This window comes from Coenobita brevimanus, chromosome 70 (genome assembly GCF_032717465.1).
Source record: "Coenobita brevimanus isolate Jiangsu-jjx chromosome 70, ASM3271746v2, whole genome shotgun sequence".
NCBI classification, from domain to species: Eukaryota; Metazoa; Arthropoda; class Malacostraca; order Decapoda; family Coenobitidae; genus Coenobita; species Coenobita brevimanus.
Genome location: NC_137023.1, coordinates 34,521,670 through 34,546,702, shown reverse-complemented (window position 1 = coordinate 34,546,702; position 25,033 = coordinate 34,521,670). Strand labels below are relative to the sequence as shown.

The window sequence follows — 25,033 nt, the reverse complement described above, 5'->3', positions numbered from 1 at the left end:
CAGCCACTTCTTGATCCCTAGCTTTCTCTTTGCTCACTTCACCACAGCCACTTCTTGATCCCGAGCTTTCTCTTTGCTCACTTCACCACCTCCCTAGGGACTCTGTGAAAGGCCTTCTCCAAATCAACAAAAACAAAGTACAGATCCCTTTTCTTTCCAATAAATTTTTTCTGAAACTGTCAAACAGTGAATATAGCATCAGTGTTCCCTTTTGCCTGGCATAAACCCAAACTGCATCTCATCAGTATTTACTCATTCTCTAATCATAATGTTTAGAACTCTCTCCAATATCTTCATTATCTGATCCAAAAGTTTTTTGCCTCTATAATTTCCCCTTTCCAGGGCATCACCCATCCCCTTGTACACATACACTCACACTCTTCATCCAGTGATCTTGGAGGACACACTCATATATAATCTTATTTATCAAATCAGTAACTAACCTCATTGCTATAACTCCTGTTGCCTTCAGCATTTCTGCAGTCAACCCAGACACACCTGCCACCTTCCTCAGCTACATCCTGCCTATTACCCTGCATACAGTAGCAGCAGCAGTCAAAGGTCAGGGGCCAAACACTGGATCTGCTGACTCCAAACCTTCCCTGTTTCAAACTCCTCATTCAGCAACCAGTTACAGTGCATTCCCCAGGTGTCTTTAATATCCTCACCATTCACCACTACCTCTTCTTCATCATTCTTCACACACTGCTCACGTATGATATCCCTGTTTTCCCTCTTCATCTGCATTGCTTCCTTAAAATTACATATTCTTTCCTTCAGTAGTGATTGAACCACTCATTTTCAGTGGGTACCTGTGCACTCTGGAGTGAAAGACAATGAAATTACTGCTGCTGCTGTGAAGATGGCACACACCTTGGCATTTCTAAATTCACATCCACTTGCTCTGAACACTCAACGGGACTTAATCCGCCAAATATGCTGCAGTTGGTGGGACTCCTTTCTCAGTCTATTACTCCCAACAGCTACTTTTGGTCACTATTTGACAGACTCCTCCCCTCACCCCTGAGCTCAAACAGCAGACAGAGCTACTGATGTTCTTCTAACTAGACCCTGCATTGGTCATATACCTCTACATTCTCACTTACATTGCTTAAGACTTTCCCCTGACCCCTCCTACCTGTGGTGCTGGACTACTGATGAGACCATTGTTCACTCTCTTTTGTACTCCCCTTGCTTCCACTCACACAGAATGATATTAATGTTCAGACTAGTCTACGGGGATCACCTTTTTCACTCTTCCAGCCTTACTGTCAGGACAAGGATATGACTCCTCCCTCTCCCCAGATAATCAACTGCCTTATGACTATTTGGTCTATTCCTGAGGAGCTGTGGACACTTTCGGTCCACTGCTGTGAACTAAACTATGGTCCACTGGCAGGGTGAAGAAGGCCGCATCATCATCATTGCCTTTTATCACCATAAGAACAATAACAAGACATCACTCAGTCCTCCTGAGTTATCAGTTTTAATGTGGGTTCGGTGGAATCACTTACGACACATATCCATTTGACAGAATAGTCGTACACAGCATGATACACATGATAGGGCATTGCACAGCTACATTAAGATGCAAACACATTGGTGTAGTGACCTTCTGGGACAACCTCATAAAGGCTGTTACCTATCTGCAGTTGACTGGTCTGCTTGTTCAGGCAGGCCAGGGTTAAGCAACAGCAACAGCAGTAATATCTTTTTTTTTTTTTTTTTTTATGCTAGGAAGAAGGAACCAAAGGCCACAAGCCCGCAAAAACTGTTCCTTCCAAGAGAAGAACATAATACAAGAGCGAGCCAAATTCAAAATCTGATCATTTCGAGATACCTGGACACACTGCGTTTGAAAGACTGGAGATCATAGGAAGCAGGAAATACAGACAGAGGGAGACAGTTCCAGAGTTGACCTGTTGCATAAATGAAGGACTGGGAGTAACGGTTAACTCTTGCATTAGAGAGTTGGACAGAAAAGGGATGAGAGTTTGCTGTTTGACGGGTGCTATGCGCCCGTCGTAGAGGTGGAGGAATGCATGCAGACAGTTCAGAGAAGCAGCGACCATTGAAGTAGTGATAGAAAAGAGATAAAGATGCAACAGTGCGGTGAAGAGACAGAGGTTGAAGGGAGCCAGTAAGAGGAGGAGAGTTAATGAGACGAAAAGCCTTTGACTCCACCCTGTTGAGAAAAGCTATATGTGGAGAACCCCCCCCCACATGCGAGTTGTACTCCACACAGGGGCGGATAAAACCCGTGTATAGACTCAACAATTGTTCAGGGGTAAAAAAGGAACGGAGTCGGCTTAGCACACCTAATCTCTTGGAAGCAGATTTTACAAGAGATGTAATATGATCTTTCCAAGATATGTCCCAAGTGAATGAAACCCCAAGCATGTTCAAGGATGATGTAGGATTAAGCTGAGTATTATTAAATTTTAGTGGGTACACCTGTGGAAGATTTTGTCAGGTTGATAGGTGTAAGAACTGAGTCTTTGATGCATTAAAAACAACAAGATTATTTTTACCCCACTCAGAGATACGAGCCAAGTCAGACATTAGGTGTGCCATAGCCTCATCCCGTGTTTGTTGAAGTAACTGCTGAGATGGACATTGCAGGAACTGAATGGACAGGTGAAGGGTGGAGTCATCAGCATACGAGTGGATAGGGTTAGATGTACAGCTTAGAAGGTCATTGATGAATAAAAGGAAGAGAGTTGGTGATAGGACAGAGCTCTGAGGAACACCACTGTTGATAGATCTAGGAGAAGAACGATAGCATCCCTTCTTTTAAAGAACGAGCAGGTTTACTTGTGAACCACTATGCAGACATAATTCATCTTACACCAGCATGCAGTGTCTGAAATAGCAATAATCTTTACATAGGCAGTCCATTCCTTTTGACCACAATGTAACCTCCGTTCACTCTGGAACAGACACATAACATTATCAAGAAAAGAAAGAACTTTACAGGCACAGAAATGGATTGCATCAGCAGCCTAAAACTGATACACTTAGAACCACACTGCATCCAGGCCTTCACAGACATCAGGAGCTATTCATATGCACATTGTGGCATTTCCAACATTTTGAAAAATGAAATATTCATAGCTGTTCTGAAACTAAACACAGACCAAACACACTCCTCTTGTTGCAGACCCATGATACTACAGTACTTAGCATGCCATCCAAGATAGTTGATCACCAAATGGGTTACAGATGGCCTTATTGTACAGGGTTATCATGTGTTGCTTTAGTCACTTTGCAAGTTCCTGTCCAGTCATAGTCTACACTTAACAGAAGCGTAGTGCATGGAACATAATTAAAATTACACCCTGTAACACCAGGACTATGGAAGGGTTATGTCCAGTGGCCCCACTGTACAGGATTATCATGTGTGACTTGTCACTTCACCTCCAGAGTACATATCTAGTTGTGGCTGGACAGGTAACAGAAGCATTATCTGTGGCAGAATTCAGATAACATTCAGTAACACATGAATTCTTTGGGATAATGTCAAGTGGTCATAGAGGGTTATTCCTAGATGCAGTGGAATATTGATTCAGTTAAAGGATTTAATGCAAAAAATACAGTACAGGCACACTTTCTAGGGGTTGGCTGAGCATTTCTTTGTTCGTAGCAGATTGTACAGTTAAAAAAATCATTCATATGGTCATTTTATTTACTTATTTATTTTTGTAAATTGGGAATTCTTATAAATGAGAATGGATTTGGATAAAGGAGTCAGGGTGGAAAAAACGGTATTTTAGATAAGAAAATTTGGTTTCCCTGCATGTAAACAAGTGGGTTGATGGAAGGTTAGTGCCCCTCCCCGTAAAACAACTAACTCAAAGATAAATGGCCACCCCTTACAGGATTATGGTGTCTGGCTATAAATAGGTAGTTGAAAGTTCAGATACTGGGGCTTGCACTTAATGAGCACATTTTGAGGAAAATGGTGACTGGGTACTCACAGCATTGGGACTTCCCTGTATGCTGAATCTGGAATTTTGGTTTTGTTAAGTATATACAGTGGAACCTCGGTCCTCGAACGTCTCACATGTCAAACAAATCGAACCTCGACCAAAAAATTCAAGAAATTTTTGCTCCAGAGGTCGACCAAAATATCAGACCTCGACCAACACGAACGTAGCCGAAAGAAGGGAAGCTGGCTGACCGACAGTCATGCGTCCACCTTTGTTGTTCGTCAACGTGGTTGTCCTGCTGTGCTTCACATTTTTCTGGATTCAGTGCTGTATTAGCCCCTAATAATGGCTCCAAAGAAAGCAAGTTCATCCAGTACCGCTACTGGCAGTGAAAAGAGGAAAGTAGTGCGGAAAATAATTGAAGAAGTGGAAAAATTATTGCTTATCTTCATCAATGAGAAACAGTTAGCAGGAGACAGTGTTAGTGATGATATAATTTGTGAAAAGACAAAAGAAATATACAGTCACATCGTAAAGGAAAGCACTGGTACCAGTGCTGAAACTTAAATAGGTAAGCATCTGGGGTCTTGGAACGGATTAAAATGATTTACATTTTTTCTTATGGGGAAAATTAGTTCGATCCTCGACCAATTCGGTCCTGGAACAGCCTTCCAGAACGGATTGTGTTCGAGGACCGGGGTTCTACTGTTCTTGCTTGTCTGTCTGAGAGGAAGTTGGCTACTGTTTGTCACTGTCTTCCATGTTTGTGTTAAAGATTTATGTCTGGTCACCCCAAACTTCATGGCCAATGTGTTCTCCTTGAGCCAACCCATGATTAGGTTTTGCCACATCTTATTCACCCCATTTTCAAGATGGTTGTTATAGGTACATATGTCTTTACTGATGTCCTGAGTCATGAAGTCAGCCATCTGGTATTATAAATGGTTTTCAGAGCTATAAGAAACCATTTGACAAATCACTCAGAGTTGTATCATTGAAGATAGCACTGTATTGAGTGAGTGAATGGATGGCACCCTCCTATGTATGTTAATGCTGACATTTTGTAATACTTATTGTGTTTGCATTTGTACTGATGTTATTTCTGTGGTATTGTTACTGGGTTTGTGTTGTTCTGTTTGCAGTGTCTTGTTTGTGAGTAGCATGTCCATCACCTTCTCTATTCTTTGTTCTGTATTGTGGTTGGTGATGTGTGTAGTGTTTGACCTCCTTGATGTACTGGCATAGCAGTATTTACAAACCAGCCATCCATTGTTGTGCTGCGAGGAGCCTTATAACTCTGGTGTAGGAGGGAGGGAGCTTGTATCGGAGAATTAATTTTTCTTCCCTGTGATCAGAGAATCTTACTCTGATTCTGCTTATATCATGTGAACAGAGAATGCTTGAAAATGCAGCATACAGTACATAAGCTTTTCATGACATTATTATTATTTTTTTTTTACATGCAAAGTACATTGTAGTTTGTTGCTGTGTTTGTAAATTGCTGTTCAGTATTGCAGATGACTAGTATCATCATTTTTTTCTGTGTATATGTATTGTGATACAGCTTATGTGTGGGTTGCCAGGGTGGGAGTGCGTGTGAACTGTGTGGTGCCTGGCTTCACTGAAACACCTATGGTAGAAACTGTCCCCGACAAGGTTCGCAACATGCTCATCAAACTCACTCCACTCCGTCGTTTTGCACAACCTGAAGGTCAGACCCTAGAATTACAGTAAGACCTCACTATAACGGACTAAGAGGGGCCCAAACCATTCCGAAGAATGCAAAATTCCAATAAAAGCGACATCCAGACTTCCCCCTGCTAATCCAGACTTTTTCCGATACATCAGACATTAGTCCGGATCGCATGAACGGTTTTTAAACTGTTTTGGCTACCATTGTGATACTGTACTGTGTTATAACTTCACTACATTAATCAAATGGTATAATATATATAATAATACTGTACTGTACTCAGATAAACATGTCTTTTATTTACCTTATTGTGGGGAACATTGCTGAAGTGTTGTCAGGCAGTCTGGACTGCTTCTGGCTTTATCGGACTTTTTCCGATATACAGGATAGGAATTTAGTCTGGTAGCTCCTCAAGTCCAATCAAAGCGAATTCCGGTCTATTGAAGTCCGTTATATCGAGGTTTTACTGTATTAATTTCTGTTACATCAGTATTGTTGTGGTAGGTGGGGGTGCTCACCATCCACTCACTCGATGTAGTGCTGCTCTCGGGTGTCTGCCCTTTCCTCTCATCCTTTCTTTTTTTCTTCCATCCCCTTCTGTCTTTCTTTCCTTTATTCTTTCCTTGTCCTTCTGTCTACGGGTGACTTTACACTCCCTCTTTTGTCTTTCTTTCCTTCATGCTTTCCTCTTCCTTCTGCCTGTGGGTGACTCTACACTGAGTGACAAGCCAAATGGTTTCCTGTACACCAGGAAACCATTTACTATGCTGGGTGGTAACCATATAACCAAATTTGGGGCCTGGTGGTTTAGTGGGTAATTATTGTGCTCCAATCGGATTGGCTGGTGAAGGTTTATATCCAAAGGATGGTTGGGGTTGATTGCTCATGTAATGCCACTCAGGGATGAGTGAGGCTGGTCACTTTCATCTTAAATGTCGGGACCAACTGCCTAGCCCCGGGCTTCTACGCTCCTCATGGTGCAATGTAGGATTGGATGATGGATGGATGGATGGATGGGCATCAATACTATATAATCATTGATGAGTGTGTCTGTAATCCCTCTGCCCAGAGATTTGCCCAAAGCTGAGTAAACAATATGTTGGTTGCAAGAATTAATTAAAAACAGAGTCATCTTGTGCTTCAGGGGTGAATGGTGATGGTTTTTAACTCCATAAGTTTGTGAGGTTTCTCCTACAGTATATCCACAGCAAATTGACTTAGGGCCTACACCCAGAATTGCTATGGGAGAGTTGTCTGTCTTTGCTTTGTGTTTCCACCTCTACCAAGTGAATTTTTTGGGTACGAAGTAACTGGCGGGAGGTGGTGAAACACTCAGTACATCAGTGCTTGCCCAGAAGTGAGAGTGGGAGTATATGTTCCCGTCGCTCCAAGCTTACACCTCCTTTTTTTTTCATATGCATTACTGTTTGCCCTGTTATTTTCCATGAGTCGAGTTGTCATGCCTGGAAAGTACTACTCAAGGGATGAGAGAGTCTGTATCATTGCATGGAGGCAGGATAATGTCCCTGTCAACACGATTTGTGAACGTACTGGACGCACAAAGTCAACTCTCATGAAGATTCTTGCTGCAGCATGTGTCCTGCCACCTGATGTCATATCAGAGCACAAGCATGGTGGTGGAAAGAAGAGGATGACTTCCATAGGTACAGATACGTTTCTGAAGAGGGAAGTAATCACAAATTCTCGACTGACAGCAGCAGAATTGAAGAGAATGCATCCCCAGCTGTTATAAGATGTCTCAATTCGAACTATCCAACACTGCTTGCAGAAGGAGCTGGGTTTGCCAAGCCGCACTGCAGGCAAGAAACCACTTCTCACTGACCACATGAAGAAGCAGCACATTCAGTTTGCCAAGAAGTATACACACTGGACATTGGTTGAGTGGAGAAAAGTTATGTTTTCCAATGAAAGCACATTTCAAGTGTTTGAGTTGCATTCTGCTAAGGTTTGTCGCCCTGCCTCCTGTAGTTGATATGACTGTGCTTACGTGGTGCAGACTGTTAAGTACCCACAATCAGTAATGGTATGGGGGTGTTTCTCAGGTGAAATGGGAAGGGGAGGCCTCTACTTTCTTCCTAAGAACTTGGTGATGAATGGTGGCCGGTATGTTCAAGTTCTGAAAGATCCATCCATCCATCCATTGCCAGACGCCATGTATCCCAAACGGGGTGGTCAAGGGCTTAGAGTTAATTGTTTTACAGGGAGGGGCACTAATCCTCCACCAACCCCACTTGACACGTAGGGATCATTTGTTATATTTTTTTTGCTATTCATGGGCGCTACTTTTTCATGCACGATTCAGCTCCATGTCACAAGTCAAGAAAGGTGACAAAATCTCTATCTATATACCTAGGCTGCTTCCCCCAAGGAAAGGGAGGTAGCCGAGACAGGACGACTCACTCTCCATTTACTCATCCATTCAAACACATTCATTCGCATCTTAGCCCCAAAGGGGAGAACGGACAGATCCTCACCGCATCACACCGCACAAGGGTCAACTGCGCAATGCAAGCAGTGACATCCACAGCAGGGCCCGACAGCAGAACTGGTTTACCCCTGCCACATCATAACAGACCCATCCCCTTACCAGCACCTGACCTGACTAGCTGATCAGACCAAATGCGGGAGAATATCCCCTCAGGGCTGCGTCATCACTTATTCATTCACAATTTCTCTCCATTTATTTCTGTCACGCACAACCACTCTTCCTTGCTCAACGGACATCCCTCTCGCATCCAGCGCTCTCTTCACACTGTCCATCCATCCTATTCGTGGTCTTCCTCTCAGTCTTACACCTCTCACATCAGATCTAGTTATCTTTTTCACCAATCGCTCATTATCCATTCTCTCCATATGCCCAAACCATTGCAACACCCTCTGCTCAACTCTACCAGCCATCTCCCGAACAACTCCAGTTCTCCTTCGCACTTCATCATTTCGCACTCGATCCATACGCGTCACTCCACACATACTCCTCAGACATCTCATCTCCATTACATTCAAACTTTTCCTCTCTGCTACACCCATATTCCATGTTTCAGCCCCATATAACGCATTCGGTACCACAACACCCTCATACAGCCTTCTCTTTACATCCATTCTAAGCGAACGACATTTAAACACTTTTTTCATTCCTCCCAGCACCTTTCCTACTTCATTTATTCTAAACTTCACTTCTGCATCTATTCTTCCATCCACAGCAACATGTGACCCTAGATATTTAAAACAATCTACCTCCTCAAGCATCTCACCATTCAAAACTATATTCATCCCCCTACCATCTATCAACCTCGTACACTTCATCACTTTACTCTTATTCTCATTTACTTTCAATTTGCTCCTTTCACACACCCTTCCAAACTCCTCTACCAACTGTCTCAATCTCTCCTCTGAATCAGTCACCAGTGCAGTATCATCTGCAAACAGCAGCTGCTTCAGATTCCACTCTCCTCCATCAACATTTAGCAGACTCAGACCACCTAAAACTCTTGCATTCACCTCCCTTACAACACCATCCATGTAAATATTAAACAACCAAGGCGACATCACACATCCCTGTCGCAGCCCCACTCTCACGGGAAACCAATCACTCACAGAATTTCCCACTCTTACACACGCTCTACTATTTACATAAAAACTTTTCACCCCTTTTAGTAACCTACCATCAAGTCCATACAATCTTAAAACAGTCCACAAAGCCTCCCTATCAATTCTATCATACGCTTTCTCTAAATCCATAAATGCCCAAAACACATCCTTGCCTTTCGCTAAATACTTTTCACACACTTGTCTCACAGCAAACACCTGATCAACGCATCCCCTCCCTCTCCTGAAGCCACACTGCTCATCACTAATCACTCCCTCTGTACCCTCTCTAACTCTCATAATTAACACTCTACCATACACTTTACCTACAACACTCAACAGACTTATACCCCTAAAGCTAGTACATTCATACTTATCACCCCTGCCTTTATACAACGGGACCACACAAGCACTTGCCCAGTCAATTGGCACCATACCTTTCTCAAAGCACACATTCAATAATCTTACTAACCAGTCAACAATAGTCACTCCACCACCCTTCAGGCATTCCACAGCACACCCATCCATACCTGCAGCTTTCCCTGTTTTCATCTCCTTTACTGCCTTCTCCACTTCCTCCTTCGTGATCAAAGAATCATTCAACTCTCCCAACACATTTATTCCTTGCACCCTTCTATCTGCCACAATCTCAGCCACCCTTTCCTCCTCTACATTTAACAATCTTTCAAAATACTCTGCCCATCTCTTCCTTACTGCATCCATCTCAATTAACATCCTTCCATCCTCTGCTTTTACTCGTTCTTCCTTCCCAGACTCTCCCTTTCGCACCCTTTTCACCTCCTTCCAAAACATTTTCTTATTCTGTTGAAAATTCTCTGTCAGCCGCCTACCCCACCTCTCATCTGCTGCCACTTTAGCATCACGCACAGCCCTTCTCGCTCTATTCCTCTTTTCCTTATACCTTTCATATGACATCTCATCCTTCCTCTGCAGCCACACTTCATATGCACGTCTCTTCTCAGCCACGGCCATACTTACTTCCTCGCACCACCATTCACTTCCTTTTCTTACACCACCACCCACACGTCTCACACCACACACCTCTTCTGCATGCCCCACCACAGCACTCTTAAACAACTGCCATTCCTCCTCCACGCTGCCATTTTCCCGATCTTTCACTGCGTTCCACTCATCTTTCAATTTCTCCTGATACTCTATCTTTTTCTCTCTTTTATCCAACTCACTCACTTTCAAAACCTCCCTGCCACACCTAACCCTCCTAGCTCTCACCCATCTCTTACCTACTCTTAACTTTCCCTCCACCAAGTAGTGGTCAGACATACCTCCACCCTCCCCTCTCAGAACTCTCACATCCAACAATCTTCCTATTACATTCCTAGACACAACCACATAGTCCATCAAGGCTCTATCAACAACCCTTCCACCCTCCTGTCTCACCCATGTATACTTTGTTACGGAACAGAGAAAGATAACGTACACTTAAAGTGAGAATACTAAAAATCACTACTGTCCCGTAAAGTTCCAGGTTCAAAACAAAGAGTTAGGTAAAATTACAAGTTAAAGTTTAATGCTTAAATTAACAACAAAACATTCAGGACTCATAAGGATAATGTAATGGCAAAAACAGGTTAAATATATGGTTAACTGCAATAGCCTCTATTAACACGAAATTAGCAAGAGTAAATTTATCTAAGTCAGCCCTGATAAAATGAGATACCAGATAATACTCAGTGAATGCCAGATAAATAATTACAGATACAAAATAATATTAAAACTGATGGACATAAAGATCCCTACATGAATTACAAAAAACTTCACTAGGCCTACAAATTAAACTTATGCTATACAGTACAAGAAAAAATGCAATAACAGTTATACTCAAATTACACACAGCTGCTAGATGGTTGGAGATTTCTTGAGCACTCACAATAATAATATCTGTACAGGGGAGGACAGAGATGTGAACAAAATGAGGAGCAGATCTAAGTGGCAATGATGCAGAGATTGAGCTCATTATATAGGGGCCAGCAGAGCCTGATACAACTTGTAAGAAGGACGCGCAAATGAAGCGATGGGGACAAACGGTCGACAATCCCGCACTGAATAACAGAAAGGACGACTTACTCTACTATAACGGTAGAAGGGGGGGACTGAGGCAGAACACGCTCGTGATCAAACATGCAGCAACTGTGCGTTAAAAATTACACAAAGGATGATGAAATCATAGGCTATGTAACACCTCCCCACAAAGAAAAAGAAATTTACAAAGGAAATTTCTTATTACTCTAAAACAATCTGTCTAAAGTCTAGATAAGCAATCTGCAATAACATTTTCTTTCCCCTTGACATGTTGTATGTCTAATGAATACTCCTGAAGAAGTAGACTCCATCTTGTCAATCTCTGATTTTTATCTTTAAACTTACTAAGGAATTTCAGTGGGTTATGATCGGTATAAATGACTATGGGGTCAAAACCAGAACACAAATAAAATGAAAAATGCTGTAAACCCAAAATCAAGGCCAAAAGCTCTTTCTCAATAGTTGAGTAGTTCTTTTGAGGTGGAGTGAACTTCTTACTGTAATAAGATACAGGGTGTTCAATACCCTGATCATCCTCTTGCAGCAAAACAGCCCCAGCTCCTGTATCACTTGCATCAACAGCCATCTTAAAAGGCTTAGCAAAATTTGGAGTAGCGAGCACTGGCTGACTTAATAGAATAGCTTTAAGTTTGTTGAAAGAGGATTCACAGTTATCGGTCCAGACAAATTCAACTCCCTTTTTCAGTAGGTCTGTAAGTGGTGATACAAGAATAGAAAAGTTAAGAACAAATCTCCTGTAATAACCTACCATTCCCAAAAATCTTTGTAGCTCTTTCCTACTTTTAGGACTGGGAAGATCACTTATAACCTGAACCTTAGCTCCTGGTGGTGCAACATGTCCATCACCAATTACATACCCAAGGTACTGAACTTTAGCTTGACCAAACTCACACTTTGATAAATTAGCTACAAGATTAGCCTGAACTAAACGGTCAAGAAATTTACTGACATGGCATAGATGATCTTTCCAGTTGTCACTGAAGATTAATACATCATCAATATAAACAACACACCCTGCCAAACCCTCTGTTACAACATTCATGAGCTTCTGAAATGTGGCTGGTGCATTCTTCATACCATACGGCATTACAGAACATGCAAAAGCCTTTCCTAGTGTTACAAAACATGAGATCTCCCTAGCACGTTCAGTCATAGGTACTTGCCAGTATCCCTTTAACAAATCAAACTTACTTATGTACCTAGCCTTTCCGATCTTGTCTATGCATTCTTCTACACGAGGGAGAGGGTAAGTGTCTGTTTTAGTTATCTGATTAACACGTCTGTAGTCGATGCAAAGCCTATGTGACCCACCTGGCTTAGGGACTAGAGTGACAGGAGAACTCCACTCGCTCTGACAGGGCTCAATCATCTTGTGGTCCAACAGGTAGCCAAGCTCCTTCTGGATGAGAGGAACTTTCACTGGGTTCACACGGTAAGGAGGCAATTTAATTGGCTTTGCGTCTCCAACATCGACATCATGCATCAACACAGTAGTTCTTCCTGGAGTGGCACGGAACACTTGCGGGTACTCCTGCAGTAATGCCGAAAACTCCTGCCTTTCCTTGGGAGGTAGATGAGAAAGCTTAGTCTGGAGATCATTCATGATATCAGGATTCTTCCCCAAACTATCACTCAGGCTCATGCTGCATGGGAGAACTTCACTTGTAGACTCGGGTGGAACAGCTACAGTGCAGACTGGATTATTTTCGTCCCGCCTGTGATATAAATTTAGCATGTTGATGTGACATAGTTGCTTGCTCTTTCTACGATCTGGTGTGGCGATGACATAGTTGACATCACTGAGTTTCTTCTCCACGAAATAAGGGCCACTAAACTTGGCTTGAAGAGGTTGCCCATGAACTGGTAGCAGAATCAAAACCTGATCTCCTGGCTGAAAGTGGCGTAACCTGGACTTCTTGTCATACCAAGTCTTCATCTTCTGAGCAGCTCCTAAATTCTCTCTCGCCAGCTGTAAAGCAGTGGACAGCCGTTCTTTGAACTTCATCACATACTCCAGCAGGTTGACGTCATCTTCCTCCGACAGCCAGCATTCCTTGAGTAACTTAAGGGGTCCTCTTACTTCATGGCCAAACAATAGTTCAAAAGGTGAGAAGCCCAGTGATTCATTTGGAGATTCGCTTGCGGCAAACACAACGAATGGAAGACCTTTATCCCAGTCTTTCTGATGTTCCAAACAGTATTTCTTGAGCATCGATTTGAGTGTTTGATGATATCTCTCCAACGCTCCCTGGGTCTGGGGATGGTAAGCTGAAGACGTGATCTGGGTGATGCCCAACTCTTTCAGAGACTGTTTGAAAACATTTGACATGAAATTACTTCCCCGGTCTGACTGTACCTCCTTGGGCAGACCAAACTTTGTGAAGAACCCTAGCATTTCCTTAACCACGTTCTTTGCTGAGATGTTTCTAAGTGGAATGGCTTCAGGATAACGAGTAGCCATATCAATCATGGTCAACACATAAGAAAATCCTGAAGAAGTCTTAGGAAGAGGGCCCACAATATCCACCAACACACGGGTGAAAGGCGCCTCAAAAGGAGGAATGGGAACTAGAGGTGCAACCTTTCGGTCTGATTACACTTCCCCACAACTTGACAAGTGTGACAAGACTTACAATACCAGGAAACATCCCTGAAGATACCTGGCCAGTAGAAGTGTTTCAAAATGCGTGCCACAGTCTTCCTCACTCCAAGGTGTCCTGCCAAACTGGAATCATGAGCCACTCTAATGATATCCTGCCTACAAACACGAGGGATGACAACTTGATGTACAACCTCCCATTCACAGTCGGCTGTTGCTGTTGGGGGTCTCCACTTCCTCATAAGTACTCCTGACTTTACATAATAACAAGTAGAAGCACCGGCTGACTCTTCTTCACTGTAAGCAGAGTTAGCTAGACCTTTCAACTCAGGGTCAGCAACCTGCAACTCAACCAACTCTTGACGAGACAAATTATCAACACTACGGGGTACTGCCTCATCTGGTGAGTGGTCCAAATTAGCAAGAAAAGTGTCAGCTAGGATAACATCATCATCATCATTATCCTCTAAATCACCAGTAACTTTAGACTTAGCCCTAGTGACAGCACATGCAGGGAACACATCAGGGACATCACAATCCTGGGACGCAGCCACTGGCTCACTAGACAACTGAGGAGCTGGACACACTTGACTTCCACCAATATCATTTCCAAGTAAGAAAGTTACACCTGACATTGGGAGTGTCTCAACCAACCCAACCATAACAGAACCATTAACAAAACCAGACTCTAAATTCACTCTGCACAGAGGAACAGAGAAGTAATTATTCCCTACACCTTGTAAGATTACAGTTTCATCAGAGGAATTAAAATTAGAGCCTAGAACACTGGTCAGCATAAGGGATTGGCAAGCACCTGTATCACGATATATTTTAACTGATTTCCTGTCATTACTGTCCAGAGGACTGACAAAACCATCAGACAGGAAATTAGCACATGAACTCTTGAGAGTGTCACCCACGTTACTGCTCAAAAGAGGAGCTCCATCATGAGAATTTAAGTTACCCCTCAAAGCAGGTTCAGTTAACTCAGTTAAAGAATTCTGGGAACTCTCAAGAGTGGACACTAGACCAATTGACTGAATATTTAAAGACTCCTTTTTGTTCACATCACGCTGTCTCCTGAAACATCTCTCCGTAGTATGACCAAGCTTACTACAATAAGTACATTTACTTTTCTGAAATCTAGAGGTGAAGCTGGTATTTACTTCCTGAGAAACATCATCTTTATTCTCTTTCCTGTTACCTGTACTCTGAGTAGAGGCAACGTACTTACTCTCAGCTTTCCCTTTTTCTTTAGAATATCTCTTGTGAGTGAGAACATACTCATCAGCTAAAACTGCAGCATCAGACAAATTATCTATTCTTTTCTCATCAAGATATAGGCTTACATCTTTATAAATACACCTTTTGAAGTCCTCCAGCAAAATCATCTGCTTAAATTTACCAAAATCAGAATCCACATTCTTAGAATTTAACCACTGCTCTAACAGATCTTCTTTGATTTTTGCATACTCAACATGGGATTGCTTATCTTGCTTGTAAGTTGTCCTAAATTTTACTCTATAGGCTTCAGGAACAAGCTCATAGGCCTTAAGAATCAAGCTCTTAACTACATCATAATTATCAGATTGATCCTGAGGCAAAGATGCATAAGTTACTTGAGCTTTACCGGTGAGAACAGTTTGAAGGAGTACTGGCCAATACTCCTTAGGCCAATTAAAACCTGTAGCTACCCTCTCAAACAACTGAAAATACTTTGTTAAATCAGATTCATTAAAAGGAGGGACAAGTTTAACATTTTTAGCCACATCAAAATCATCAGAGCTAGATGATCCAGTTCCACCTTGTTTCATGCAATACTCATGGTCTGCCTGAATCCTAGCAAGTTCAAGTTGTGCCTGTATCTGTGCCTCCTGAATCCGAGCCTGAGATTCCGCCTCCTTAGCATTTGCCTGAAATTCAGCTTCTTTAGCACGAGCCTCCTGCAGAGCTAGCTGTAACTTAGCTAATTCAATCTGCGTTTGCTCATTTGGAGGAGTTACATTAAACAAGCTTTTATTAATCATGCCAACAATTTGATCTTTAGAATGATGAGAGTGAACTGCAATTCCCAATTGTTGAGCAACAAGCTTAAGTTCATTCTTTGTTCTGTTTTCTATATCACACACTGTTTGCACATTTGACAAAAAATCTTTGGCTTCATCAAGTGTAGAAATAGTAGCCATCATGGATAAGTAACAGTCACAAAATATCAAGCAATATCCTTATGATAATATCCTGAATATCCTGATATGAGGTCGCCAAATTTATGTTACGGAACAGAGAAAGATAACGTACACTTAAAGTGAGAATACTAAAAATCACTACTGTCCCGTAAAGTTCCAGGTTCAAAACAAAGAGTTAGGTAAAATTACAAGTTAAAGTTTAATGCTTAAATTAACAACAAAACATTCAGGACTCATAAGGATAATGTAATGGCAAAAACAGGTTAAATATATGGTTAACTGCAATAGCCTCTATTAACACGAAATTAGCAAGAGTAAATTTATCTAAGTCAGCCCTGATAAAATGAGATACCAGATAATACTCAGTGAATGCCAGATAAATAATTACAGATACAAAATAATATTAAAACTGATGGACATAAAGATCCCTACATGAATTACAAAAAACTTCACTAGGCCTACAAATTAAACTTATGCTATACAGTACAAGAAAAAATGCAATAACAGTTATACTCAAATTACACACAGCTGCTAGATGGTTGGAGATTTCTTGAGCACTCACAATAATAATATCTGTACAGGGGAGGACAGAGATGTGAACAAAATGAGGAGCAGATCTAAGTGGCAATGATGCAGAGATTGAGCTCATTATATAGGGGCCAGCAGAGCCTGATACAACTTGTAAGAAGGACGCGCAAATGAAGCGATGGGGACAAACGGTCGACAATCCCGCACTGAATAACAGAAAGGACGACTTACTCTACTATAACGGTAGAAGGGGGGGACTGAGGCAGAACACGCTCGTGATCAAACATGCAGCAACTGTGCGTTAAAAATTACACAAAGGATGATGAAATCATAGGCTATGTAACAACTTATAAATATCTTTCTTCTCAAACAGCGTATTCCCAATCACCATCTCTCGCTCAACACACATCGCTATCATTCGTTCCCCATTTTCATTTCTTCCATGCACACCATGCATACCAACTACGCCTTCAACTGCTACATTTCCCACTCTAGCATTCAGATCTCCCATCATTACCACATTCACATTCGCTCCAAAACTCTGCAGACACTCATCAACATCATTCCAGAAAGACTCCCTCTCTTGTTCATCCCTTTCACTACCAGGCCCATATGCACTCACAAACACCCACATCTCACGTTCAAATTTCGCTTTCACCCACATCAGTCTCGATGACACCTCCTTCCACTCAATCACACACTGCTGTACTTCCGGACTCACTAACAAGGCCACACCTTCTCTTGCCCTTCCTCTATCAACACCTGACAATCTTCCATTCACACTTCCAAACATAGATTCCCCCTTCCCTTTCATCTTCGTTTCACTCAAAGCTAACACATCCAACTTTCTTCTCACAAACATTCTCCCAATCTCCTCCCTTTTAGCCTCAATTGTACTACATCCACGCACATTCATAGACCCAATTTTCAGGGTACGGGGATAACTCCATCCCCCGTCCCTTTCTCTGGCCTGTCTCTTTTTAGGAACTAAAAAACAGAGGAGGGGGTCCCTAGTCCCCTCACCCCGCCCCTTTTAGTCGCCTTTTACGACACGCAGGGAATACGGTGGCAGTATGGCTTCAAGATAATTGGATTGAGGTCCTCGACTGGCCTGGCAACAGTCCGGATCTAAATCCAGTAGAAAACTGCTGGGCAAAGATGAAGAAAATCGTGGCAGAGACACCCAATCTGGACAACCTCAAGTTTGAACTGACAAATGTTTGGTGCAAAGAAATATCCTTAACTTATTTTAGAGATCTAAGTGATCCCATACCAAAACATATCCAACTGGTCCTGAAAAACAAGGGAAATATGATTTCATATTAATGAATGGCATTTCATGAACAAACATTGTGATATACTATGATTTCTGTGTTTTTTAATACCTTGTGGGGGAAGGTCATAAGTCAATTTGTGGTAGCTGTATGATGAACAAAATGATCCAGGGGTAATCAGAAAAATTTAAAATGATGTCCCCAGATTGAAGGAATTGATAATCTCTTTGCAGATGCTATTGTCTGTGATGCGGTTATCCAGGTTTGCTTAACCAGATGTGGTAACATAGTACAGTACAAAGCAAATAACTAGTTTTTGTATTTTGGTATTGTGGTTCATCTAGAATATTAAAAAAAAAAAAAAAAATCAAGATCCATTTAATATGTCAACTTTAGTATATAAATTCAACCAGTACAGTTCAACAGCATGCACATTCTCAGTGACATCTCACAAAACACCTACATCCCATGCAAGTACTTCAATCTATAAACACCTTACTATCAGTTCTCACACTACAAGTATCGGATGGCATCAACTCCACGACACCCACACAATGCACACTTCTCGGAACAATAGATATTAGTAAAGCTTTCTCTGCCTTCCCCCATTACAAATTAATCACCAAGATATACAACACAAACATGGAGAACAAGAGCAAATGGTGTTTGCCAACTGTTTAGTTGGTAGACAAGCATATGTTACATTCTGGGGCAAGTCATCACAAACACAAAGTTTCCATAACAGAGTTCCACAAGGCTCTGTTTTCTCCATGCATGATATTACCACACCCCAGCCACTCACAGTCATTGCCTCATATGCAAATGACATCACCATAACAGCCAAACACCACACTGCAGACAGGCTGCACACTGCAACAGGAATATCTCAACACACAGTAGACATGGGTCGAGGACAACAGGCTGATGATCTCCCAAGACAAATCCACCACCACACTCATCACCAGTAATAGCATGAACACAGGTACATCCCTCACATCATACTTAAAAATGTAAGTGTGCCACAAACCTCCTCCACTAAGGTCCTTGGAGTGAATATGACACTGGACTCTCCTTCAAGGACTATGTATAAGACGAGAAGAGGTGGTGCACTCCTAGACTCAGTGCACTCAGGGCAAGTACAGGGCCAACACGGCCAAACTTTGGGTAACAAAAAGAAATACCTTCCTTACTTCTACAAACAGTACATTAGATCGGTGATGTCCTGTGCTTCCTCATTATGGGCTTCCATCTTTTTCTACTACTTACTACAACACACTGAAAATAATACAGAGCAATGTCCTACACATCACTACTGACTTCATGAAATTCACTCTCACAGCTCACACTCTGAAATTAAAGTCCTTCCTGTCAGATACTACCTGATATGAGAAGCACACAGTTTTATGCAGCAGCCTGTGTCAGTAAACAACACCTCTGAATGACAGAAAAACACAGCACTCCTAGACACATAAAAGAATCACCACATAAACATTATCAAACTCTGTACAACAACATACCTGTTGTTACCCTGTCATGATCTTTTTAATGTAGTCAGTCAGCTGGCAACTTCCCACCTCTAGACATTCCAGTGAAGAAAAACCTACCTACTCACCTCACACACAGGTCATTACAACATCTTGATCAGAAAGATATATTACAAGTCCCTCTCCTGACATCCACCCATCGGAGGTGTCCGTAAATAGAGATGATCAGGTTCACCTTGCTAGGCTTAGATCAGGACATCACCCAGCCCTTCTTAGCTACCAGCTTAGATTTGGGTTGGGTGGAATTACAGGTGATGCGTGCCCTGCCTGTAGAATAGGCCAACATAACATAGCACACATAATGGCACAGCATGTGCCTTGCTAAGACAGACACATCAGTGATATAGGGAACTTGTGGCACAGACCTTTAGGGGCAGTTGCCTTCTTGCAGCTGATGGGTTTGCTCAGTCAAACAGACTGGGCTGAGCAACAACAACAGATAATTGAGTTAGCTATTTTGTAAAAGACACTTCCGCCTGAGACAGAGAGAGGGTTGACTAGCTCAACAGTGCGCTTCCTTGTGCTTAGCTTGAACTGGGGAACAAACTGACTGCACATTCTATGATGACTTTGGCTAGATGCTGCCTCAGCCCTAGCCTTCAAAGCTAAATTTATAACACATTGAACCAAGAACAAGAATAACCTAGGGAGCAAAGATTGTCATCTCCACTTTGTGAGTATGAAATCTGTATGTACAAGGTGAGAATTGAGATATGTGGCGTAGGGTAATGGTGGAAGAGCCTCTAGTTTAGGTTAATCCAATAGGTTAGACTCATTAGAGGTGAATCCATTGATGGTTCTCGTATATGAACAGCAAGGTGTTGGCAGTAGACCAACTCGAGTGGTAAGGAAGTGAGGCCGATGGTTCTAAGGCCAGTTTCATTCACAAGTTGTCCAAGCTCTTTCATTAGCCTAGCCAGTTGGGATTGTTTGGGAAGGTATTTTAAGGCTTAGTGCTCCTCAGTGAGGAAATAAACTCTCCCATCTGGAAGGCAGTATGTGGAAAATGAGATGCCTTCCATATTAACAAGTTTATGACAGTTATTGTGAAGTGGCAACCCAAGAAGTCTAAGTGGACTTTGAGAAATTGCACTTAATTGCTGAGTTCTCACTGAAAACACATTGGTCCTGAGGGAGGAATTTCAGGGCAATGTTTTTTACTTATTCCTTATACCATGCCCTTGCATTCTTATGTGAGCAGGCTGGGATAGCGAGTTGAATCCTTTGCAGAAGGAAGGAATGTCAGCCAATCTTATGCACTGGCTCAGATGTTATTGTCTCACATGTCTCCTGATTATTCCAGGTTCTGATTCCTCCAGTGAGTCTGTCTGAACCTTAATCCCTGAAGTGCCAACAGGATTGATCGATTCTTTTTCAGGATTACGCAAGATATCGAATGTGATCGATAGTGGGTCTTTTGGGAAAAACTGCGGACATTAGGCTCTGCCCCGATTGTGACGTATATCGATGCTAAGCAATGAGAACTAAGTCCTGAGTAAGGAGGAGGGAGGATCCGGGCCCGTACTCCTGGTGGGGGGTGTGATTCCCCCACTGCCCTCCCGCCACCTTCCTCTACCCCAATACCTTTGTTCCCTCTCCCCCTCCCTTGCCTCTGACTGCCTCTTGATGCCCCCCTCCCTCTCCCCCACCATTCTCCATCATGCTGCTGTGGTTCCCCCCCTTTCCCCCTCTCCCTGGGGAGGGTTATATCCCCCCTGCCCACCCTCCACACCTCTGTACTCCCCTCTGCCTGTCCTCTTTGTCTTGTGGTGGGGGAAGGGAGGAAGAGAGGGGGGGGTGATAGAAGTAAGTGAGGAAAGTCATGGGAGGGGAGGAATCGGGTGGGAGAGCATAGAAAATGGGAGTTGCGCCGCCTGGATGGCTAACTTTTTTCAATTTTGACGGGCTTATGAATCGGTCTAAAATGCTCTGGTTTGCGGCATAAGATGTGTAAATTCAGGCTCTAAACCTTGGGCATAACACTTCTTACTTCTGTAAGAGTTGAAAAATCAGCTCCATATACAGCTTTTTCACACCGGTATGGTCGATCGAATTGCATACCCTAGGGGTTAAATGTAGCTGATTCCTGTCACAGTGACTGGGAAGCCTAAAAGGTCTCTCCCATCCAAGCCATATTCAGAGAGGTGGGAAAAAGGATCACAAGCTGGATTAGGGTTAGTTGTCTCAGTGGCAGGAAGAGAGAGAGATGAAGTCCCTGGCAGAGAATTTAATTGATTAGAGCCTGAGGGTGCCACTGGAGATGGCTAACTTTGTGTGTTGGTGTCAGCAACCTTGGATTGAGGACATGCCTGGGTGAGGAACCATCCCAGCCAAGTGAAGAACTCATCTTGACCTGCCAGTGGCTTTTGTCTATCCCCAGTCCCCTCAAAAGGAGGATGGGCTGCAGTGTTGGCACAAAACCATGCTCACAGAGATTACACTCTTCATTATTTTGCACAGAAAAACCTTCAGCTACTCCAGCCTGCCCTTCGCTCTTACTCCTCCTGCCCAGAGACATTGAACTTTTACCTAGTTCACATACAAATGCATGGCAAAAATGTTGCAAGATTACAAACTGACTCTGGTTAGTAGAGTGCAACCACTGTAAAATGTGGTTGCATCTCAGCTACTCAGACTTGCCATAATACACACACCACATCCCCCCAAAGTGGATATGTGCTTGCAGCACCACACAAAATACATGCACACACCCAACACACAAAACAGACCACATGTGCAAAGACAAAAAACATGGTAAAGATTTTGCATTTAAACATCAACAGTGATAAACACACACAGGTTGTCAACAGAGCAGCAGCTCCGTGCTGACTGTGGAGAAGTTTCGCTAAAACAACGGTGAAAAGGAGGCCATCCTATTGTGATTATGTGAACTGAATGCATAAGTGGTGGTCTTGCCTGATATTAGTATAAAAGCCGGAGGATTCAGTCAGATAGGTGCTGAGGACACAGTAGAATTTTAAAATTTTCTTACAGCTGTGTAATGGCGGAAAGAGAGAGTCCTTTGTTTACATCCAATGAAGGTGAATCTGCGGGTTTCTTCATTGATGGCCGGAGTGGGGGGAGTATTAAACTGTACCAAACAAGAATAGCAGATGTAGAGAAAATGGCTGAGGAATGGCCCAGGATTTTAAAAAGATATGGTCAGTAATTAGAGAGTTGCAAGAATGCACTACAACATGAGAGAGAAATAAAGGAATTGAAAAACGAGTTACAGAGCGTATGTTCACGTAGTTCGGGTCAAGAGAGAGAAGCAACAGAAGTAAGTAATGAATCAGCCACAAATGAAATGAATCAGCTTAAAAGAGAAAATAAGAGGCTGCAAGAAGAAAGGGATAGGATGAAAAGTAAACCTGATAAGAATGAATAAAAAAATACGATTCAAGATGAGCACATTAAGGAAATTAAGGAAGAGCACAGAGGGTGCAAAAAAATGCAGGAGGAGCAGAAAATAAACCTAAAAAAGATTTTAGAACAACAGAGGAAAGAAAACCAGGAAAAGGTAGAGAAGAAAGTGGTTAGGGTACTAAAAAGTAAAGAATTACTGTTCAGAGATGCAGCAGACAAGAAAAAATGCGTGATAATCTCTGGTTTAAAAGAAAAACTTATCAGTGAGGTCAGATAGAGAAAGGAAAGAACTGAGAAGGTCGAAGGAAACAGCGTCAATAGTTATGGAAGGAAATGACGAAGCCCAAGAGGAGATCGAAGAAGTGTTTAGGTTGGGAAAATATGTGGAGGGAGGGGCAAGGCCACTAGAAGTAAAATTTCAATCTCAGGTCACAGCAAATGAAATAATCAACAAGACTTGTAAATTATCAGATAAGGAGGGATTCAAAAATATCTGGATAAGGAAAGATGCAAATGACGAAGAGAGAGGAACAATAAAGGAACTTGTTAAGGAAGTTAAGGAAAAATATGACCAGAGAACACACGAAGAGAAGGCAGTTCTGTTGGCGAGTTATGGATCAGAAGATGAGGAAGTGATACTGAAGAGACAGGGAGGGAGAAGGACAGAATAAAAAACAATGCAAAAAGATTAAAAGTGGCATGTGTTAATGTAGATAGTCTAATCTCAGCAAGGCTAGAAATAGACAATTTGTCAAGGGTAAATGAGCCAGACATTATGTGCTTTGTAGAGACCAAGCTAAGAGAGAATACTGAAATCCAAATAGGAGATGGGAAATACAAATGATGGAGAAGGGATAGAAAAGAAAAAATGGGAGGAGGAGTCATGATAGCAGTGAAAATCAGCCTAAATATGAATAGTGTGGAACTGGAAGAAGGTATGGTTGAAGTGATAAACTTGGTAATAGAAATCAGAGGGAAAGACAAGAGAGACATCACAATAGCATATGCCCCCACCAAGACAAGGGCATGGAATGAGGAGGAATATCAGATCTTGTTGGACATGCTTAGATACCTACAGAAAGTGATTGAGAAAAGCAACAACATAATCCTGATGGAGGACTAATTGTAAAGAAGGAGGAGACTCAAGAAGTAGTGAAGAAGATTCGTGGGGCAATACATTGTTAAATATGGTAATGGATAATGTAATGACCCAGTGAGTCAATGAAGAGACAAGATTTAGAGGTGATGACACACCAGTAAGAATAGATTTAATTCTAACCAAAGAACCTGATGCAATTGAATCTCTGAAATATCTGTGTCCTATAGGAAAAAGTGATCATGTATTGATAGAGTTCCAAACAATAGAAGGAAATGGGGAAACAAGAGATGAGCTATACAGGCATGGAAGATACAACTTAGGGAAAGCAAACTTTACAGGATTAAGAAAATTTCTTGAAGAAGCAGATTGGTGAGACTTCAGGAAAACATGAGAGATACAGAAGAAATGGGATATCTGTATAGGCCCCTAATATATGGATGTGGAAAAGTGTGCGCCAAAAGTTAGTGGGAAAGAGAACTGGAGAAATGACTGGTTCAACAAAAAGTGTATGATAGCAAAAATAGAAAGGGATAAGGCATGGAAGAAATGGAGAGAGGTAATGTTAGAACAAAGGAAGAATATAAAAGAACTAGAAATGAATATATAGGAGTGCATAGAGAGGAAGAAAGAAACTTCAAAGAAGGCCATTGCTGCCTTCCTCGCCCCAGCCTCCATCTCCCTAACCACTTCGGCCACTGTCACTGTCTCCCTCTCCACGATGTGAGCCACCGCATCTGACTCCATCGCTGCCTCATCAGTCATCGCAGTGGTCTCCCTTGCCACCTCACCGGTCATCACAGCTGTTTCTATCAATACCTCCTCTCTCATCGCATTGCACCCCATCGCCACCGCCTGCCTCGTCGCATCGCACTCTATCCCCACCCCTTGAGCCAGTGCATCAGTTTCCAGCTACAATCACCCCAACTCGCCAGGCTCCCTCCACCCCCAACCCTCCCCAAGAGATGGGGTTTGAGGGCTTTGAGGAGGATGAGTGAGTGCTAGGAAGCTCCATATGTCCTCCACCCTCGGGGAGGGGGGGGAATGCAGCGATGATGACCAGGAGTGGACATGGACTTACAAGATGTGATGAGAGATGTTTGATATTTTCTAACCTATTCCTTATGATT

The 25,033-nt window shown here is 42.5% G+C and overlaps 1 protein-coding gene across 1 annotated transcript in view; it reads left to right on the top strand.

Moving 5' to 3' along the window:
- The window catches only part of LOC145406316 ((3R)-3-hydroxyacyl-CoA dehydrogenase), a 158,100-nt gene that overhangs the window by 121,572 nt on the left and 11,495 nt on the right, over positions 1 to 25,033 (top strand). The window contains exon 5 of the mRNA XM_080277479.1: positions 5,513 to 5,640. Coding sequence (XP_080133605.1) covers positions 5,513 to 5,640 — 128 coding nt within the window. The remainder of the gene's footprint in view (positions 1 to 5,512; positions 5,641 to 25,033) is intronic.